This window comes from Natrix helvetica, assembly GCF_964273705.1.
Source record: "Natrix helvetica genome assembly, chromosome: 6".
Lineage (NCBI taxonomy): Eukaryota > Metazoa > Chordata > Lepidosauria > Squamata > Natricidae > Natrix > Natrix helvetica.
The window spans coordinates 28,149,208-28,172,269 of record NC_138553.1 but is presented as its reverse complement, the minus strand read 5'-3'; the positions used below and the strand labels follow the sequence as shown (position 1 = coordinate 28,172,269).

Genomic DNA, 23,062 nt, shown 5'->3' with positions numbered 1-23,062 from the left:
GAACAAGGAACAACAGACCATATCAGCAAGGACTTTCCTGTCTACCTGTCCAGATTTTCTATTAATAAACAAAGCCAGACAGTTGCTTCCCATCCTCAGTTCTAGGTTCTAGTAAACTCTATGTCCGTGATGGCGAACCTATGGCATGCGTGAGAACTCTATGTCCGTGATGGCGAACCTATGGCATGCGTGAGAACTCTATGTCCGTGATGGCGAACCTATGGCATGCGTGAGAACTCTATGTCCGTGATGGCGAACCTATGGCATGCATGCCATAGGTGGCACATGGAGCCCTCTCTGTGGGCATGCGAGCCGTCGCCCAGCTGAGCTCCACCGGCCAGCTGATTTTCAGGTCTCTGCTGCACAAATGTAGGAGACGTCCATGCATGCACAGGAGGCAGAGGGGTCACACGGACATGCACGGGGGGTAGGGGTGCAACGCCCCCCTCACATTTTTGGTTTCAGGAGACTTCGGGGAAGTCTGCTAGACCCAAAATGGGTGGGGGGGGTTCACATGCGTGCGGGGGGGTCACATGCATGTAAGGGGGACTACAAGGGTTGCATGCATGCATACATGTGCAGAGGGCACATTGCATTATGGGTGTGGGCTCATGCACACATGCTGTCAAACGTGCAAGTGTGCTATTGCGTGCATGCGATTTTGTCACGCAAGGAGAAAAGGGTTAACCATCACTGCTCTTTGCTATAGAAAAAACAGAAGCAATTGATAGTTGTTGGAACATCTGCACATGTGCATTAGACTGAAAAGTTTTAGATGAGCAAGGAGAAGAGCTATAGCTCACCAAGTGAGCATCTTCTGGCAGGGCTGGGCTAAGGATCCAGAGTATTCTGTCAATCAAGGTAAGTAGTGCCATTATATGAATGATGTGATTCATTATAAGGCAAAAGGAGTGAGCTGTTCTGAACTTGGAAGGAGGAGAGGGACATCAAATTTCATGCCTGAAAAATTTCATGCCTTGAAATGAAACATTTTGCACTATTCTCACATGGAGATTCAGAGCAAGACCACACATGAGAATAAAAAGTTCAATCCACCTTGAAAGATTTAGTCAGTATCTCCAGTGAAAAGAGATCTAAAAAGTACAGATTTCCTCATTTCAGCAACCTCCAGATGGGTTGGGATTTCATTTACCAGAATTCCCAGCCCATATTGCTTTGATCATGGGAGGTTGAAACTGAAATTGTGCCAACACATCTGGAAGGCACCTGGTTGGGAAAAGCTGCAGTACTGTATGAGAATTGCTGCCAGTCAAAACAGAAGATATATGGACAAGCAGCTTAATATGTGAAATCCTAGGAGGTTTTCCAGCTTCTCACTTCTCTTATAACAACAAATATAGACTGAATTTTCAAGAATCGTTCTTTCCAATTGGATAATTAACACTGAATAATAAATACCCCAAAATTAATTGAATTAAAACAGCCCCTGCTTTAACAATTAAATGCTGGCTTATTTATTCCCAGTCTTTTAACATTTATCGTTGTTAAAAATTTTTTTTGTAAAATGAAGCTTAACATTCTGGGCACTTTTGTTTTCAATTTCTCTTAAATATAATTCTACATTTCCTAACCCACCTGGGTTACGGTATAATCCTTTTCCTCCAGTCTGTCTTTTATTAGTCTGATTAGAGACCCAATGTTGTAGAATTCTGCTTCTTCCAGAACGCCTAATAATAATAGCGGAGAGCATATCATTAAAACAGTAAGTACTGAACAATTTCACTATCAAGTAATGTTAATTAAAATATAAACATTTGGGTATTAAACAGAAAAGATTTAGCAGTTCTTAAACTTAACTCACATCAGAATCATATGCTCATATGACAAGAGTGTGATGTCTTTCACAGAGATCAAATTTGGAAAGGCAATCAAAATATATGGGGGGCAGGCAAAGCTACAATGAAAAATTACGTAAGGCAGGGGTGTCCAAACTTGGGAATTTTAAGACTTGTGGACTTCAACTCCCAGAATTCCCCAGCCAGCATGGCTGGCTGGGGAATTCTGGGCGTTGAAGTCCACAAGTCTTAAAGTTCCCAAGTTTGGACACCCCTGATGTAAGGGAATATTTCTAATACTGGGACATATTTAATACTAAATGTATATTATAGCTCAATGTCTATGTCATCCCAACTCATCTCACAGTGTTGTTCTTGTGAGGAAAATAGGAGTAGGAAAGTATGTTGGATATATTTGCCGTCTTGAGTTATTTGTAAAAATAATAAAGTTGGAATACAAATCTATCTTCTTCCATCTACCGTATTTTTCGGAGTTAAGACGCACCTTTTTCCCCTAAAAAAGAGGGTGAAAATCTGGGGGTGTCTTATACAGTGAATACAGCATTTTTGGCATCCCGAAACCCCACCCCCTTCACAAAAATGGATGTGCATAGGCTTTGGGAGGCCTGCCAAGTACTCCTGGAAACTGGGGAGGGCAAAAATGAGCAAAGAATGGGGCGTTTATTGCCTGTTTTTGCCCCCCCCCCAGCCCCTAGGAGCACTCTACAAGTCTCCCAAAGCCTATGTATGCCCTGTTTTTTGCAAACAGGCCAATTTTCGCAAAAAACACGCCATTTTTTGCTTGTTTTTGCCCCCGCAGCATGCAAAGCGTTTGGGAGGCCTGCAGAATGTAAAAACTTTTTTTTTAAATGTACCTCTTCAAAATCTTACTGCGTCTTATACTCCGAAAAATACTCTATCATCTGTCTGTCTATCTATCTATCATCTATCTATCTATCTATCTATCATCTATCTATCTATCTATCTATCATCTATCTATCTATCATCTATCTATCTATCATCTATCTATCATCTAACTATCTATCTTCTATCATGTTATATGTTACTAATATAACAGATACAGTGATTCACTTAACAAAAAGTCGTAAAATAGGGCAAAACTAACTTAACAAATTTCTCACTTAACAACATAAATTTTGGGCTCAATTGTGGTTGTACGTTGAGGACTTTCTGCATTCCTTCCTTTTCCATGTGTACATATGAACAGACTAAAACATAAACTCTGAATTAATAAAAAATGTATATTTCTTAGCAACTATGTGATAAACAAACATCATTTTCATTCAACTCTGAACAGTCCCAATGTTTACCTGATTCCCATCCATTCATTCAAGTCATCTGACCAAGTCATTTTTCTCTAGAATCACATTCAATTAAGCCTGGTTCTTCCTTTGTCGTTTGAGTGTAACATTAACCAAATCAAACCACATCAAAATTAATATATTAGATTTTTAATATCCCTCCTTTCAAGATTACTCCAGATACCTACTTTCATGGGCATTCACAACTACCTAATGATACCAATTCATACTTTCTGACATGCACTTTAATCCTTTCATTAATAATTAAACTTAATTTCACTTTTCCACATTCCACTCAATAAGATTAATCCACCTTCAATCAAATCTATTACAATTACATTATTTTTCGTAGTTTCACATAAGCACATGTATCTATTTTTCTTTCATTTGTTTTGATTTCTAATTATTATTAACAATAGAATACATGCAATTACAATACTGGTAAAAATGTAGTGGTTTGTAATAAAAATGTACATGGGGTGATTAAACACAATAAAAAGAAAATGTGGGAGAACTAGTAACAGAAAAAAAGAAGAAATATCCATATAATTTTCATTTACGATCAATATAGAATAAATTCAATACACAATCTTATTATTCCGTCTGGCTCATGTGGAAACCTATTGCTTTATGTTCTTATTTTTAGAGCAAAAATCTTTTCAAAAATAGATAAGGCTCTTATCTGAATTCATCAGGAAAATATATTCCTTTCCATTTACATAAGATTATCCTCTTTGCCATGCCCCAGGCTTGATAAAACCAAGATCTTCATAAAATGACAAATTCTATATTTTAGGAAAATAGCTTGACAGGCCATTTACAGCTTAATTCTAATACTTCCCTACGAAGTTGCATATGCTGTTTTTTGCAGATGCTATGTTTTGTATATGCAAAGTTACCATGTGCTAATTTTTGATTCAAACAAAGTGATGACTGGACTAGACCAAATGATATTTTAGGGGAATATTGAAACCAAGCACCGGTCAAAGGACGAAAGTTAAAGACAAAAAAAACTCTGAAAAGTCAAAATAAGAGAGAAATGATCTGACAAATACTGAACAGCTTGTAATTAATATGCTGTTCATTCACATAACACAAGTTTCTCTTTTTCCCCCCTACTAGGTCATGCTAACTGACAAGGAAGTTTAAGGTGATCAGATAAAACATGGAGCCAAAGATAGTATTGAGCAGGTTCTGACCAGTTCTGGAGAACCAGTAGCGGAAAATTTTAGTAGTTCAGAGAACCAGTAAATACCACCTCTGACTGGCCCTGCCCCCATCTATTCTCTGCCTCCCGAGTTCCAGTTGATCGGGAGGGAATGGAGATTTTACAGTATCCTTCCCCTACAACATCCACAAGCCACGCCCACCAAACCATGCCACACCCACAGAACCAGTAGTAAAAAATTTTGAATCCCATCACTGCATGGAGCCCCCCCTAAAAAAACAAGAACAAAATTGACCTCAAAAGTATGTTTAATAAACTTGAAAGAATACAGATTTCAGAAGGATAAAAGAGATGAAGCACTGAGGCCAATACTCAACTAAGAAGTAACCATCCTAAATAGATACGTATTAGTAAAGGTGGCAGAAAACCTCACAACTTTCGTTTACTTTGGTACATCAGCCTGGATAACAGAATTGTCATAAAAATGCAAAAAAAGAAATAGTACTTATGAAATCTCTGCAGATCACACTGAATCTTAATGAAAGCAAGCAAACAAGCAAGAATACTTCCATTGAAATGCATCATTTCAAAATATTAATATTATTCATATTGCAATACATTTATTCTCAAAGATCCGATTTCCTCATTTTCTAATGCAATAGATTCATTTCATTATAATAAATATGCTCTATTTCTGAATGAAGAATTTAATAAAAGAGGGGTGATTTTCTTCCATAAGGAAGCTAGAATGAATTCTGCAAAGAGAAAATAAATTAATCACCATTTCTATACAAGCCCTTTCTACCTAATTTGAAAGTCGATCAGTTATCTCAATAAATTCTTATTGGCTTGACATGAAATAAGACCAAAAAAAAAAAAAAAACAACCCAACAACCCCATGGAGAAAAATAAGCACATGAATAGAATGCTGGAATGATCTTTTCAGAACCATTCTCAGTAGCATCACACTTAATAGTGTACAAATGATTACTGTTATGCAACAAAGTGTAGAGGAAATACTTCAGTTTCTCCAGCTCAGTGAGTCTATATTTAGTAGAATGTGTGCTTGTGAATAGAACCAAGCCTGTTAAAACAATCCAGAAAGAGATGCTTCAGATTCAAAAGGACATTTTTATTACAGAAATAGCATGCTTAAATAAAACGTTTGCTTCTCTTGAGTTTTCTATTACCGTGAAGATAGGGCAGGAGAGGGAGATGGGAGATGGGAAAGGGACGGGACGAGAAGGGAAGAGCTTTGTTCTTCCTAGTTTCCTCCAATTGGAAAAGGGAAAACAAAAATAAAAAGAGAAACAAAATAAGATTAGGGAAGAAAATGGCCATCTGTCTGAAACGGTATAGGGTTTCCTGTCTAGGCAGGGGGTTGGACTAGAAGGCCTCCAAGGTCCCGTCCAACTCTACTATTGTATTATTGTATTATTACTGTATGTGAGCACCTGTCTACCCTAGACGAGTTCAAATCACCAGGACCAGGTGGATTACACCCCAGGGTTCTGAAGGAACTGGCAGACGAGATCTCAGAACCACTGAACTATATCTTTCAGAAATCCTGGAGTACCGGGGAACTGCCAGAGGACTAGAAAAGAGCTGATGTGGTTCCCATCTTCAAAAAAGGAAAAAAAAACAGATCCAGGAAACTACAGACCTATCAGCCTGACCTCAATACCAGGAAAGATTCTGGAAAAGATAATCAAGAAAATGAATTAGCAAACACCTAGAAGTCAACAAAGTAATAGCCAAAAGCCAACAGGGTTTTGTCAAAAACACGTCATGCCAGACTAATCTTATTGCATTCTTTGACAAAGTGACAAAATTAGTGGACCAGAGGAATGCCGTCGATATAGTTTACTTGGACTTCAGTAAGGCGTTTGATAAGCTAGACCATTAGCTACTACTAGATAAAGTAGAAGAATGTGGGTTGGACAGCATCACCACCAAAGGGATTCGTAACTGGCTGACCAACCGCACTCAATGTGTAGTTCTCAATGGAACTGCATCTACATGGAGGGACGTATGTAGTGGAGTACCCCAAGGCTCTGTTTTGGACCCAGTACTCTTCAACATCTTCATCAATGATTTGGATGAGGGAATAAATGGGGAACTCATCAAATTTGCAGATGACACCAAGCTGGCAGGAATAGCCAACACTTCAGAACACAGGCTTAAGATATAGAAGGATCTTGACAAGCTTGAACATTGGGCACTATCTAATAAAATGAAATTCAATGGTGAAAAGAGTAAGGTTCTACATTTAGGCAACAAAAACGAAATGCACAGGTACAGTATAGGTGGCACCTTGCTCAATAGTAGCAACTGTGAGAGGGATCTTGGAGTCCTAGTGGACAACCATTTAAATATGAGCCAGCAGTGTGCAGCAGCTGCCAAAAAAGCCAACACAGTTCTAGGCTACATCCCTGCGACCAATTCGCTCGCACAGAGAGGGCCTCCTCCAGGTGCCGTCCACTAGACAGTGTCGCGGGGCGGCGCCTAGGAGTAGAGCCTTCTCTGTGGCGGGCCCAGCCCTGTGGAATGACCTCCCTCCGGATATTAGGAATACCTCTGACCTCCGCTCCTTTCGTATTAAGCTTAAGACCCACCTATTCCAAGCAGCTGGCCTGGCTCAACTTTGATCCAACCATATCGCTCCTGACGGGTTTTTAACTGGATATTTTAATTATATTTAATTATCTAGGGGTTTTTAAATACTGTATTTTAATTGTTTTTATTTATCAGCCGACCTCCTCCTTGTGTGTGTCTCGGTATATGTCTCTGTTATATGTTTGTTTTGTCCACATATTTATTTCATATGTTTCATTGTACGCCGCCCCGAGTCCTTCGGGAGAGGGTGCGGCTAAGAAATAAATATATTATTATTATTATTATTATTATTATTATTATTATTATTATTATTATTATTATTACATAAACAGAGGGATAGAATCAAGATCACGTGAAGTGTTAATACCACTTTATAATGCCTTGGTAAGGCCACACTTGGAATACTGCATTCAGTTTTGGTCGCCACGATGTAGAAAAGATTTGAAGACTCTAGAAAGAGTGCAGAGAAGAGCAACAAAGATGATTAGGGGATTGGAGACTAAAACATATGAAGAACGGTTGCAGGAACTGGATATGTCTAGTTTAATGAAAAGAAGGACATGATAGCAGTGTTCCAATATCTCAGGGATTGCCACAAAGAGAAGGGAGTCAAACTATTCTCCAAGGCACCTGAATGTAGAAAAAGAAGCAATGGGTGAAAACTAATCAAGGAGAGAAGCAACTTGCAAATGTGGAGAAATTTCCTGAGAGAACAATTACTCAGTGGAACAGCTTGCCTCCAGAAGTTGTGAATGCCCCAACACTGGAAGTCTTTAAGAAGACCTTGGATAGCCATTTGTCTGGAACGGTATAGGGTTTCCTGCCTAGACAGGAGGTTGGACTAGAAGACCTCCAAGGTCCCTTCCAACTCTGCTATTGTATTGTATTAAGATACTTGGCAGCTTACTCATAACATTCTTACACAGTAAGAGGTTTAAATGCACACTCCTAGTTCTCCAACACAAAATTGTAACTGCATTTTTAAAATTCCAGCTATCTTCATTAGCTTTAAAACAGGCATCCTCAAACTACAGCCCACAGGCTGGATACAGCCCGCTAATGCAAAGTGGGATGAAAAGCAGCTGCCAGATTGTAAAGTAGTGCTTTAAAAGTCTTTAAAAACAGCTTTTCAGATGTTTTTCACAGCCATGTATCCAGGGCCGGTGGTTGGGTAGGGGAGGGGGTGGTGCTGGCTTGAAAAGCAGCTGCCAGCTTGTAAAGTAGTGCTTTAAAAGTCTTTAAAAACACTTTAAAAATGTTTTAAAAACAGCCTTTCAGGTGTTTTTCGCAGTCATGTGATCCAGGGCAGATGGGTGAGTAGGGGAAGGGCTGCTTTTAAAGTAGCGCTTTAAAAATGGATGGGTGGGGGACATATCTCCATGTCTCCTAGCTTTTTCAAAATCAGCTGAAGTTGGCTAACACTAATTCAAATGTGACCACAGTATGATGCCTGAAGGAGGATTTACCCACTGCTTTGATTCTTCCCATACATAAAGTGCATCCACCAATTTTGGTAGATATCCATGTGTATATATACACATGCACAACTGTGGCAAAAAGCAAATCCATTTGTGAATCTTCCAGGCTTAAAAGACCTTTAGCCCTATAATCCCAATTAAGCAGGCCCACACTTCCCACTGAATTAGTAGTATATTTATGTTGGTTAAAATTGTTCTTCATTTTAAATATTGTATTATTTCAAGGGGGGGTTGCACTACAAATAAAGATATGTGCAGTGTTCATAGAAACTTGTTCATGTTTTTTTCAAACTATATCCCCCAACAGTCTGAGGGACCATTATCCCTCCTTAATTCACCATTGGAGGCTGCGTGTGTGTGTGTGTGTGTGTGTGTGTGTGTGTGTGTGTGTGTGTGTTGATTCCCGCCTTCTTCCGCCTGCTTCCAATGTCTCTCAATGCCCATCTTGGGGGTTTTAGTTGCAGTCAAAATTGGTGTAGTTCTCAGTCTGGTTTATTGTGCGGTTATCTGAAACATATGACCAGGAGTTATTTTGAAGAAAATCCTGTTTGTTTTATTCTTTTTTTAATGGCCTATTTTAAGGAGCACGAAGCTGCTGTTATAATAAAGTTAGGCAAGTGGCAAGAAAGTTTGCACTCTTTTTCCCTTTTATGGGCGGGGCGGGGGGTCTTAAGTAAATAGATTCCTTGGGTTGAGCAAGTACAGCAACGACAAAGGCAAAATGGACTGCTAAATTGGCTACGCCCATCCAGTCACATGACCACCTAGCTACACCCACCCAGTCACATGACCACCTAGCCACACCCACCCTGCTGGTCCGGCCCACCAACTGTCTGAGGGACCATGAATCGGCCTGTTCAAAAAGTTTGAGGACCCCTGAATTAAAACATACTTCCTGTCAGGGTTCCAAGAAACACCCCTAACGAAAGAAAACTTCAAGGCCTGAGTTTCCTCAAAATTCCATTTTATTAGAGATGTCATGTTGGTACATCTGGAAAAACTTGAATCTGAAAGCTTCCAGGTTTTCCCCACCCAGTTGAAAGTTCAAGACCCTGCCCCAACACCCACAAGTCTATCACATGATCCAAAATCCTTCATTGCCACGAAGAAAGATTCCTCCCATCCACATCCATCCAGGTTCAGGGACAAAGTGACATTGACTTTCTGAGAAAGAATGTTGTTATGGCTACACATCATCCATACTCTGTATAATCTCCCCTCCCATTTTCCCACAGTAGAAAGTGTGGTGGGCCTGAAATCCAAAAAGTAAAAGATGGCGCCCAGGTCTGACATTTCCAGCAACCCATTAAGAAAGTCAGTAAAATATAATAGCTCTAGACATATCCTTAGATACCCATTCAATTGTTAATGATCTGTTCATGATGAGCTGAACTTCTGAGTAAATAGAACTGAGGGGAGCTACTAGCATACTCCTTATCTTATTCATAGCAAATTTTGAGGTACCTGAAGAGGTTTCACTCTCTGATTTTTTTTTCCAGCAAAAAGAAAACTCCACATTTACACGAAAGAAAGATGAACGTGAATTTAAGAGGACCAGGTGTATCACAAACATATGGTTTCAGAAGACCAATTTTCTGAAAACTACTAAGTCATCCCCTGGATTGATGTAACCTAGAAATCCATAAATCATTCCAATGTATTCCGGAACATTCCACATTTTCATGTCTAACTCTAGTTGAAACCAATCCTGAAGTATATTTTCCCTCAACAAATGTATGCATGTAAGACTCTCACATATGTATATTTATGTGTCTTAGCTTAAACAATCTCATAGTTGTTTTGGAGAAAAATGTGAGGTCAGAGTGCTATGTATTTCACCTTGACCTCCTGATAGAAAGGTGGGAAATAAATCTAACAAATGAACAAACTAAATAAGCAAATAGATAGAGGTGCTTAAGACTAACCTTGATTAGCATATCTATTCACACTTTGCACCCCCACTCATTTGCTCATGTTCAGCAGTTATACCGGAACCGTGTTAAGTTGCTTTCTAACTCTCTCAAGAAAATGTACTACACCCATAAGTAATTCTTCGAGAAGAAACCTAGATTCTTTTGGGGTAAATATAGTAAATGCTAGTTGGTAATTAAGTCGTCCATAATAGAGCATACCAATGGCTTGTTTAGACCCAAGCATTATATGCTAACTAAGCTATTCTGAGGGACAAGGTGGCTCAGTGGCTAAGACGCTAAGCTTGTTGATCAGAAAGGTCAGCAGTTCGGCGGTTCAAATCCCTAGCGCCACGTAACAGAGTGAGCTCCCGTTACTTGTCCCAGCTTCTGCCAACCTAGCAGTTCGAAAGCATGTAAAAATGCAAGTAGAAAAAATAAGAACCACCTTTAGTGGGAAGGTAATAGTGTTCCGTGTGCCTTCGGTGTTTAGTCATGCTGGCCACATGACCATGGAGGAGTCTTCGGGTAGCACTGGCTCTTCGGCTTTGAAACGGAGATGAGCACTGCCCCCTAGAGTCAGGAACGAATAGCATGTATATGCGAGGGGAACTTTTACCTTTACCTAAAATATTCTGGCTTATTCAATATACTGTAGCTGCAAAGGGTGGACCGACGTCATATTGAACCCTATGGATTAGGAATGTGATATCACTTACAGTAAGTTCATATGCGAGTAAAGACAGGTGAGCGAATACTTTTGGCAATACAGTGTATATAGTTTTTTTTTTTTAAAAAAAAACAATCCTGACTTAGTTTGATATATAAATCTATCCAGTGAGTTAAATCTTTTCAGCCAATAAAACCAACTGATTTCCCATATGGAAATGTGACAGAATCGTGCCTATCAAAAAAACAACTTAACCAACTCGACAGATGGTTTAAGAATAAATTTTCATCTATTTAGTTAGCTTGATTTATAAAGCCTCCCACTCAGCACGTAACTCGGGGCAGTGTACATCATTTGTAAACAACAATTAAGTCCATATAAAATGACTTAAAAATAAAAACAAAATTCAAAACATAAGGACATTCAGTGCTGGGAAAAATTAAACCAACAGAATTATTCTGTTGGCTTAATTTCCCCATTGCTTGGGAAAAGGTTCAGATTTGTATGCCCTCTGAAAGGCAGGAAAGGTTGAGGCCAACCAAATCTCAAGGAGGAATTGTGTTCCAAAGGGCAGGAAAGTAACAGAGAAGGCATAACTCCTGTGTCTTGCCTCATGACACTGTCTAAGTGACGCAATATTGTCAACCATGTCTGATCAAACTTTGCCCTGCCAGATCTAACTCGAAGAGCAAAAATAATCAAAAATTATTTTCCAGTCCTGCAAATAACCCAGCCCTGTGTCATGAAAAAAACTTCATGAACCAGGATCTTGAACTACGCTCAAAAGCTCTGGTAATCAATGTAGATCATAAAATAGAGAGTTACCCTATTCAAATCCCTGCATTCTGGGCCAGCAGAAGCAGCTTCTGAGAGGTCATTGCGAACAGCCCATATGGAGCCATTGCAGTAATCCAACTGTGAGGTGACTAAAGCATGAATGACTATGAGGAGAGCCTTCTGATTTAGACATAGGCACAACTGGTGTTGTTCCTCTTAGAACAAGAGCTGTACATCTCCCAAACTGCACATTGGGTAGATTTGGAGCAGTGCTAGTTTATCCAGAAAGAATATGGAAAGTCTCTAGATCAGATGGTCCCTAAACCCATAGCTACTTGTATTACAAGGGTTAAGACTGAGCCTGTTCCCACCAGTCAGGTCCCTATAGCCTCTAGACATCAAGACAGAATATTGATGGTATCAATTGAGATGTACATCCAACTCCATGCCTATGGATGACCCCATCCAGCAATCTTATATAAACAGGAGTTAGAAAAGAATCGAGCCTTGAGCTATCCTACAAAGCAAGAACCTTGAGTTAGACCTCTCTCCTCATCTCCACAACACCACCAGCTTGAAATGGCCTAAGAAGAAAGAGAACCACAACAATTCCATAACTTGCAACGCTTAATTCAGTCCAAAAGGATACAATAATCAATGGTATCAATACTGTCAAGGAAAATAGTGGAAATGCCATCTCTACAGTAATCCTGCCACAAGTCAACAAATGAAATCAATACCATATCTACACTGTACCCAGGTTTGAAACCCTACTCGGAAAGATCCAGAAACCACCTCATCTAGAGACCTTTGAAACTGCAACCTACTTTCTTAGCAACTTTCCCTAAAAAGGAAGCAGTCCAGAAATTAACTAACACAGTCAGATCCAGCATGATTTCTTGGGGGGGGGGGGGTTTCTTAAGCATGGGTTGGACCACCCCCTCTTTCAAGAATGAATCACTGCTTGGAATCAACACTCGTGCTCTAGTTAGCCTTAACTAACTAGCCAGATTATATCACCAACCATACAGATATTTGATTCATGAAGAAACACTCAAAATTTAATCTTCAGCCATATCCACTATCTAGCTCTAATCCAATGATGGCCAAATAAAAACTTGTTGGATTCTATTTGGCTCTTATTATTTTTATCACAGTGGATATCAACATCTACTAAACAGAATTACCAGCCAGACAGAAGAGCAGTATTAAGGAATTGGGAATTTCTAGCCCAAAATATCAGAGACCAGGTTGCAATTGGTGACTGGGGAATTCTGGAAGTTTTGAGGTCCATATATTTTAAAGTTTCTGAGGTTAAGAAATATTAGCCTAAGGGAAATTGGCATGAAATTACTGCTCCATAAGCAAATAAAATGTTGATTTCCATTTTATTCCTCTGTCATCATTTGCATCCCCACGTCTCTTCCCTAGAGGGACCTGCGTGATGCATTTCAGCAGCATGCATGTGGGATCCAGGCACTTAATGAAACCACTGAGGAACTAACGTTACACTTAGGAACTAGCATTTTGTTATTCATCAGAACAATCTATTTGGACCTGAAGCCTTATTAGGAACCTCACAATATGTCACTTTCCTTCCTCAGCAAATTAGGGGAATATATTAAAGAACAAAGCAAAAAATACAGCCAGTTTCAGTCTGAAAGTTGTGGGGAGGGAAACAAAGAACAGTTTCTTTTCCAATCACCAAAGAGAATTGCTGTCATCTTCATGACAACAATGTTGTTCATCTTTTCCTTCGCCTCTTTCAATACTAAAGTAGTATCCAGAACCAGAACAATAGAAATAGAATTAAATATTGTAATTTCATTACAATAGTACGTGTTTTGATTACTATGAGATTTAACATTAGAAAAACTGAGACCAAGCCAAATGTTTAGCATGTTATGGTAGTTATTTCTTGCCTTTCAAAATTCTATCAGTCCACATTTATCTATAAATTTCTATGCTTAACTGTGATTCCAAATAAGTGTGCACAAGACTATGTTCTTATTGTGAGATCCTATAAATGTCTACTCAACCCCTTTTGAGATCAATAACACTTATTCTTGATAAGTGAATATATGTAGGAGTGCAGAGTTAATACTTTTCCGTACTTAACAATATATTCTTCGCATGCTTTGCTATCATTGTATTGTATCTTACTTTTCTCAAATATAATTCACCACAGTCAGAGTTTATTTAGCCTGGACATAGCCTTAAACCTATTTGCAATTCCAAAATTCCCTGTAAACTCAATTTGAATGTAATTGTTCCTAAATAAATTCTTATATGTACAAAAGTTTTTTAAAAAACATTGTAATTTCAGATTCTTCAAGAGTGATCAGTTGGCTTCTTGTAACATGCTAAATTCTAAACTTAGGTTACCAAGACATGATTTTTGTTTGCACATAACATGTCCCCAAATAAACCAGACATGGGTTCCCATAACATGTAGCTGAATTCTTTAACACATACTGCACCTTAAATCTCATGTACTGTTGCCTGAACTCAGTCAGTTCTTCTCCCTATTCTTACTCCTTTTTTTGTGCTATAAGAAAAATGTGCTTTGAATAATTCAGACAAGTACTCTCACCACTGCCAACTACTCCCACAAGGAAAGGAAACTGTCAGAACAGAGAAGCTGAAAATGGCGTAACACTGTGAATTAGCTCATCAGCTTCTTTCTTTTTAAATTGGAAAAAAACCTTTATTATAAGCACACTTTACACTCTTCAGGCTGATGTTAAAAATTAGAGAAGACACAAGAGAATGAAATACCAAGAGCAAAGTAAAAATAAATAAAAACATAAAAACAACATTAAGATGTAGCTTTCAACATTAGACTTCCTCCTTCCTTCCCATTGTCTTCTATCTCTTACTGCTACTGTCAGACTCCCAAATGCAAGGTAACATCATAAGTATGTAGTACGATAGACTTGCAGGGCAGGCGAAACATGTTCATTTTGGTGCAATATACTAGTTACACACATATAGGTATGGAGGATTGTGTGTTGTTAGTATGATTTATTGGGTATGGGATTTTCTTTCTTTCACTGTGATATGTATTTATGTTGGGGGAAGGTGCAGTAAGGAAGGCTCAGCCAATCTCATTGTACACATGTCGTGCGTTGACAATAAAGGTTGAAATTGAATTAAAGCGTTTATACTCGTTTCCTTGACCACTGGAAATTATAGCGTGTATATATTTAGATGGGTTGCTCTACTGTTTAATTAGCTGATTGCTATCACAAACAAGAGTGCCACTAAAATATGTCACTGGCAGCTGGTTGTTAGGATTTCTGAACACAGAGTAATAAATAGCATTCAACAGAAGGATAATTTTTATTTTTGAAGGAAAGACGCTGCTTCTAAATCTAAATATTTAGAATACCAAGCATCAGTGTATTTACAAGGGTACAAACCATCACCCTTGGGATGCACTACTTGGCCTGTTTCTCATTTTCCCAACACAGAACTGCACCAAGGGGGTGCAGGCCATTAAAAATAAATGGTAGAGCCAAAGCAAAGCAAGGACCACAGTACAGAAGTAAATAAATACAACCGCTCTTTATTTTCAAGTTCAGAGTCTCAACCCCACTCAACATGGTTGTGGTGGGTGAGGACAATATCCATGCGGGAATTCCCAAGTTGGGTAGTAGGACCTGCCAACTTATAAAAAGACGTCAATCTCTGACCCAGATTAAGGTGAAGTATGCAACTATAATTCCACCCATTTATTTTGTAAGAAACTAGCCTGGCCTGCCTTCTCCTTTCTTCTCCTCACTTCAGCTGCTAGATTAATGTCCAGTAGCATACCAAAGGGATTTGGGGGGCGGGGGGGAGAAAGGGCATCCACCTTGGGTGCAAGCAACAAGGAGATGAGGCTGAAGATCAGAAGGCAGCCAGCAGCAGGTGCAGTATTCACCTGGTTGATGTGGTACAACAGCAATGGGAGGGGGAAATGTGCCTTCAAGTCAGTATTGTCTCCCAGCAACTATCCCCTGCAGCATTTTTCAGAAGTGACATGCTGGTTCCCTCTTCCTCAGTCTGAAAGTAAACAACTGGCCAAGGTCAATAGCAATAGCATTTACATTTATATACCACTTCACAGTGCTTTTACAGCCCCCTCTAAGCAGTTTACAGAGTCAGTTTATTGTCCCCAACAATCTGGGTCCTCATTTTTACCCACCTCGGAAGGATGAAAGGTTGAGTCAACCTTGAGCCTGGTAAGATTTGATTTGCCAAACTGCTGGCAGCCGGTGATCAGCAGAAGTAGCCTGCAGTACTGCACTCTAACCATTGCGCCACCACGGCTCTCAACGAACTCACTTCATGCCTAAAGTGGGATTAGAACTCAGAGTTTCCTGATTTCTAACTTGGTGCCTTAATCCCTGCACCGAACTGGATCTTAGCAGCAAAACAAGTATGTTAGCTATAGGTTTAGTGTAGTATGCTTATATGTCCTACTGATTTAACTTTTTTAAGGGAAATGTAGTACAATTTATAAACATTCGTTTAGTGATCGTTAGCACTGAAAAAAGTGACATGGCCATTTTTCACACTTACGACTTATTGCAGCATCCTCATGAGCTTGTTGTGATCAAAATTCGGACACTTGGCAACTGGCATGTATTTGTGACAGTTGCAATGCCCTGGGGTCATGTGATCGCCTTTAGGACCTTGACAAGCAAACTTAATGGGGGAAGCAGACTCACTTAACAACCATGTTACTAACTTAACAACTGCAGTGAATCACTTAACAACGGTAGCCATAAGGTTGGAAAATGGGGCAAAACTCACTTGACAACTATCTTACTTAGCAAGAGAAATTTTGGGCTCCATTGTCATACCTTAAGGACTACCTGAATATGGAGTTGTTGAAATTGATTATAGAGATGCTCAATTGTTATGACGAGACAGGTTTGTGTCTATGGGAATCATTCCATAAATCTGCCATTTTTCTTTCCTCTTGAATGTAAACTAACCCTTCTGCACTAGGGCAGATATTAGTGCTAAACTAAGGCAATTTGCTAGTTCAGATAGTATGTCAGAAATTCACGTTTTCTCTGGAGAAAATCTTCTGAAGATATCTGCATCTTAGCAGAGCTATCTGGAAAGTACAGCCCAGCAAAGAGATACCAAGTTATAAGCCACTAGATAGGTAAAATAACTAAGCAGTGCCTATTTTTTAATTTTTGTTATCCAGCCTTCTTCACCAAAATGGCATTACTTATATTATAAAAATAAAGCTAAAACAACAATTATGCATAAATCAATCAAAAGCAGCTACTATATAGGAAGAAAAAGGTACAAAACCAGTATAAGTGATAATCTGAATAAGCATATCTCTATGTAATATAGAAGGGCAAGAGAAAGAACTGATTAAGGAATAAAGGAGTAATTTACTCAGTAGTAAAATCTGTTGTTTTTCATCCAGAAGTCCCCTGGGTTAACATCTGACTCTCCGTCAAGACTAAGACAGACTATTCTGAACCCCAGAGACTCTTGGCTATAAGTCATCATAAACCGGAGCGAAGAAAGTCTTAGCAACCAGAGCTACAGTTAATATTTTATAAAGGGTGGCTGTGGACCATAAAGGGCAGAAATAGGGTAAAAAGTATGGTAGATAGGGCTGAATCTCAGATGTGAGCAAAACAAATGTTGGAGAATTTTTCATGTAAATTGGGGCCAGTTTAGAGCAGCGGTTCCCAACCTTTCCAACTTGGCGGCCCGACACGTCGGAGAAGGGAAGGAGGGAGGGGATGGTTCTGTGTGAATGGTAGGCGCATGCACAGGCATACATCTCCATTTGTGCAAGCGGAGCTTTGCGCCCGAGTCCACCATTTGCATGAGTGGAGCTGCACACACATACACGCTCACCACCACCCCCGCTTACGCGAGCCACTTTTAAATGGGCCGTGGCCCAATAGTGGGTCGCAGCCCGGGAGTTGGGGACCGCTGGTTTAGAGGATGTTTGTCTTTTAACTATGCTATATCTACCTTTAAGAATTATGTTACATTTGTGTTTTTCATGTTCAATAATTTAGAAAACCATTTTACCCATTTTTAAGAAGAGTAATGGAAAGAATGGGCCTTTGGTCAGTAAAAAGAAGCTTGACAGTATCCTATTAGTTAAAGGTAAAGGTTCCCCTCACACATATGTGCTAGTCATTCCCGACTCTAGGGGGCGGTGCTCATCTCCAATTCTAAGCCGAAGAGCCACCGTTGTCCGAAGACATCTCTGTGGTCATGTGGCCAGCATGACTAAACGCTGAAGGCACACGGAACGCTGTCATCTTTCCATCAAAGTGGTCCCTATTTTTTCTACTTGCATTTTTATTGCTTTCGAACTGCTAAGTTGGCAGAGCTCACTCCATTACACAGCACTAGGGATTCGAACTGCCGAACTGCCAACCTTTCTGATCAACAAGCTCAGCGTCTTAGCCACTGAGCCACTGCATGCCTTTGGTACCCTATCACTGCATATATGTTTATTTCTGTGTCAGACAAGTAGTCTAATTTGGTATAATGCATCATTCTATGTTCTTGTTGTAGAACATGGGGAATCATTTCCTTAGAAAGTATGTGAAGCGTTCACTTTCATGAAAAAGATCACATTGCCAGAAAATATTTAACATGTCCTTAAGGTCCTGCTATAATATTACTGTCACGAAATATGATTTTAGACAACAGACACAGAGACAAGAGTATTCCCAAGTGTATTTCAGAGGCACTTTAATAAACAGCCCTTAGCAATCAATTATGTTCATTGCACACCATAAACAATACAGCTAGTCCTCAATTTATGACCATAATTGGGCCCACAATTCCATTGCTAAGTGAGGCATTTGTTGAGTTTTGCCCCACTTTATGACCTTTTTAGCCACAGTTATGCGAATCACTTGTTAAGTGGATTGTGTTGTCATTTAAGTGACCCATTGACTTTGCTTGTCAGAAGCTGGCTGGAAAGGTTTCCAATGATGATCACATGACACCAGGATAGTGCAATGGTCATAAATGATCGCATACACCCTTGGGTATAAACGGCCGTAATTCACTTTTTTCAGTGCTTCAAATGGTCACCAAATGAATGGTCCACCACATGCCCATGCACAGCACGAGAATGCCTACTTACACCCGTGATGCTCCAGCTGCTCGACAGAGCATCGCACAGGTGCTGTATGCTCCGTGCGTGTGCGCGGAAGCCCCGATTGGCTCAAATACAGGTACGGAGGGCGGGTAAGTGGGTGGGCCCTCCGGAGCACCATACCAGAACAGTACCTGGTGCTCCCAGCAGGCACCAGTACACCTGTACTGGGGTGTACCAGTCGTATCTCACCACTGATACCTGGGTTCCAGAACATACAAATCTACAGACTTACCTTCCTCAGCCATGTCTTTATCCAGTACCAGTTTCCCATGCCGGAGGAAATTCAGAATAGGTCCAAAATAGGTTGGATCTCGATCTATGAGATATGCGCCGGTCTCATCCTAAACCAAAAGCAAAGAACCAAACAAGCCATGTATCACTAACTTTTCTGAGTTCTTTATGCGGATCTTCAAAAGATATTTGAATACAATCCCTCACCCAAACCTCTGAATACATTTAGTTTTCAGGGATAACAAATGTAACATTATGCTGGATCATTAACTGCTTAAAAGCAGAGCCCAGAAAAAGAATTAACGGGTCAGCTTTCATAATAAAGGGGGTATAAACACCAGTTAGGACACGTGCTTCTTATGTAAGGCTTGATGTTAAACCAGTAAGAATCATTTAGAAATCAGCAGTCTGGTAACCAATTTTGTTGACCCTTCATTACTGAAGAGGGGTAAAAGAAAATGAGCTCAAGGACTCTTCTCAAAAAGGTTGAAGATGCCTTAACATACGCTTATATATAAAATGATACAAAATAGGGCAAAACTTTTTGAAATGTTTTATACACACGAACACACAGAGAGAGAAAAAGAGAGAGAGAGAGAGAGAGAATAAGAGAGATTCATACCTACTATATTGATGGGAATAAAGTGGCAATGATTGATCAGAAACAGATCTTGACAAAGCTACAAAGTGTGAAGGTATTTATTATTTATATCTTGCCTTTATCATTTTTTTATAAATAACTCAAAGTGATGAACACCTACAATTCTCCTTCCTGTTCCTATTTTCTCCACAACAGCCACTTTTAATAGATTAGCAGAGTTGGAAGGGACCTTGTAGGTAATCTAGTCCACCCTCCCACCTCCCAAGCAGGCGACCTTACACCATTTCTGACAAAGGACAGTCCAGTTTCTTTTTGAAAACTTCCAGTGATGAAGCTCCCACAACTTCTGAAGGTAAGGGAGAGGGACTAGCCCAAGGTCACCCAGCCAGCTTTCATGCCTAAGGCTGGAAAACTCCCAGTTTTCATGACTAAGACCCGAAAACTCCCAGTCAACTTTCATGCCTAAGGCCAGAAATTTTGGTTTCCTGATCTCTAGCCTAGTGCCTTGACCCACAAGAGACACATCCCAGGATAGTATCCATTAGGAAAAAAATAAAACAAATTGTACTGACAACATTAAATGTATTACACAGATATACTGTTCACCTATGACTGTTGTATCTCAAAAATTGTTGTATCTCAAAACTGCTTTTTAAAAAATCAATCTGGAACAACTCTCCAAAGAGAAAACATCTGACAGAGATGGTTTTTTTTTTTTTTACTGGGGAACAATGGACAAAAAAAGGAAGTTTGTATAAAACTATGCACACTCAGCAAAAGGTTTTTGTCTGTCATATTTATGGGAACCCTAAGTCATTAAATGTAGTTGAATAGCAGGAGACTCAGGGCAAATAATTATAAAGATATTTAAGCTGTGAAGCATTTAAATATTTTTGTTGAATGAACTACATCAATATACTGAGTTTATTCAAGCCTTGCGCTATGGCATAAACTATTATTTATGTAACACAATGGCTAAGTTTGCAAAACAAAGTCAAAACCAATTGCATGTATCTGCAGGATCAGAGGGGAGAAAAAAAGCAAAGCTGCCAAGAAAAATAGGAAGAGAGGGATTTGGCAAGGCCGCCATACTTTGTGTGTTTGTGCATGTGTGCGCAGGCACAACTGTTTACTTCCTCCAAATAATATTGGCCAATTTGAAACAATGCGTTCACGAAGACTACACAGTACTCATGAAACAGATTAAGATGTGATCTGAATTAATCAAATTGGCTGGGTTCACCCAACAAACTACATTTTATATAAATTTTATTCAGTTTGTAATGGAAGTGTAAATCAGAGGGACTAAAAGGCATTTGCCAAGTTCTAACATGCTGCATCTAAATGAATTATCCTTATATTATGGCTTTAGCTGATACTCTGGCTCACAAAATACATTATCACAGTGGCTGGATTCCTTCAATATGCTAAAGCCCCTCTTAGCCTAGCCTAGTTGTGTGCAAATCCAGCCATCCCACTACAAAACACATTTTAGCTTAACATGCTGTCCAAAGTTAGCAGCTTTTTGATCCTATCATCATATTTATTTCAGGGCTGTATTCTTAATGCATATCCTTGGAGGATAAACACCCAAGTCAACTGCCCTTGGCCTGACTGAGCATATGCTTTACTCCATTTTAAAAATAAATCAACAACAACCCCCAAAACATCCTGCGGATGAAGTTTTTGAACGGCTGCCCAAGACTACATTAGCCTTAGCAAAAGCTGCATCGAGGGCCAAGATCAACTCTTGGAACCACTGGCTCTAAAAGATCCAGTGGTTAACACAAGGGATGTTACGGTGAGGAAGAGGAAGGAAACGACTCCGAAGTACGCGGCTATTTTGAGTACTGGGCAAGATTTCTTCGAGGCTCTTTGGGGGTGGACGAGTGGAGTTTTCGTGATCTTTATCGAGGCTTTTAACGGAAATCAGCGCGCTTCGGAGATAAAAGGCAACCCACATTATCTCCACCAAGCCATTTAATCGGCATTCGGCACTCTCGCGTGCAAAAAGCAGAAGCTGGAAAACTTTCTCCGCATTTTTCAACCAGCAGAGCGACTGGCCTGAGGGCATTTAAAAACAAGTTTTATCGCTTACACTTTGGCTGCTCAGGCAGGGCAGAGACGCCCCCGCCAGAAAGCGGATGCTTCTATATAGGACTTGCCTCGCTTTTTAAACAGTGTACCCCAGTGGTTCCCAACCGTTTTTGGGCCATACCCCACCTAAGCATCTCTAAAATCCTGATCCCACCCACCCCCACCCCACCTATAACTCTTTCTTTACTCCAAAAGCGAACTCTACTCACCCGGAGGAAGCATAAAAGGCCATTAACTTGGTTTAAACAAGGTTCAAATTGCCCCCATCAAAAATCCAATTGCCCCGCCCCATGTTGGGAATCATTGGTGTAGCCGAAGAGAACCGGGAAGAAACCCTCGTTCCTTACGTAAAGCTCCAAAACCCCTGAGGAATTGGGGGGGGGGGGGCGGACGGATGGACGGACAACTTTGCATGTTCACGAAGTAAACATGCGAGTGTGACTTTGCAAAACAAACCAACAACAAATGGCTTCTGCTTATGGGGCGAGACTCGAAAAGTGGGTGAAGCGAGGGGGAAAAAGCTTAGCAAGATCTTTACAAAGTGGGCTCCGATCTTCCGAAACAAAGGGAGCAACCCCCCTCCCCTCCGTCCCTTCATCGCTGGCCACAGCGGGAGCCTCGGCGTTGCCCACACCCGGCGATTGAAGCGAAGGGGGAAACGCTCGCGTGTTCGCAAAACAGCCGCGCTCCTTGGGAGGGTCGGCGGAGCGCGGGCGCTTACCCGATCGGACTGCAGCTCCTCTCCCTGGCACAGGCGGCAGAGGAAGGATTTCTGCTCGCGGCACAAGGTCTGCTTGGTGGTTAAGAAAACGGTGCCCCCGACATTCAGCCGAACCCATTTGCCTCGGCTGCTGGGGGGAAGCGGCTGCTGCGAGCAAGCCCACGCGTACGAAGTCGCCTTCTGTGCAGCCGGTGCGTCCTCCCCTAGTTCCATTCTCATCTCTTTCTCTGGGCGCGTCCCCTCCTACTTTCACAGAGAGGCGGGACGCGGCTTGCAGGTGTTGCGCCCCGGAGGATTCTGGGGCTTGTAGTTCGTTTCGGGGCTGGGGCGCATTTCAGACTTCAGCGGGACCCAAGAAATCAAGCGTGCGGGTTATTTTGCCCGATGTTGTGGTACTTGAGTGACAGCGAGCTTAGTTGAGTTTCCTTTGGATGACGGCTCAACGATCTTTTTTAAGCAGAAAGTGCAAAAACAATTCAAAGCCGTGTTTCTCAGTCTTGGCAACTTTTAAGATGAGTGGATGTC

General features: G+C 40.5%; 1 protein-coding gene across 3 annotated transcripts in view; it reads right to left on the bottom strand.

Moving 5' to 3' along the window:
* KCTD17 (potassium channel tetramerization domain containing 17) overlaps window positions 1–22,773 on the bottom strand; it is a 34,082-nt gene extending 11,309 nt beyond the window's left edge. For all 3 annotated transcript variants that reach the window (XM_081957299.1, XM_081957300.1, XM_081957301.1), the window contains exons 1-3: window positions 22,538–22,773; window positions 19,120–19,228; window positions 1,597–1,688 (exon numbers count right to left, since the gene is read on the bottom strand). In XM_081957299.1, the coding sequence (XP_081813425.1) occupies window positions 1,597–1,688; window positions 19,120–19,228; window positions 22,538–22,756 (420 nt within the window). In that variant the 5' untranslated portion in view covers window positions 22,757–22,773. The remainder of the gene's footprint in view (window positions 1–1,596; window positions 1,689–19,119; window positions 19,229–22,537) is intronic.
* Window positions 22,774–23,062: the final 289 nt, after the last annotated feature.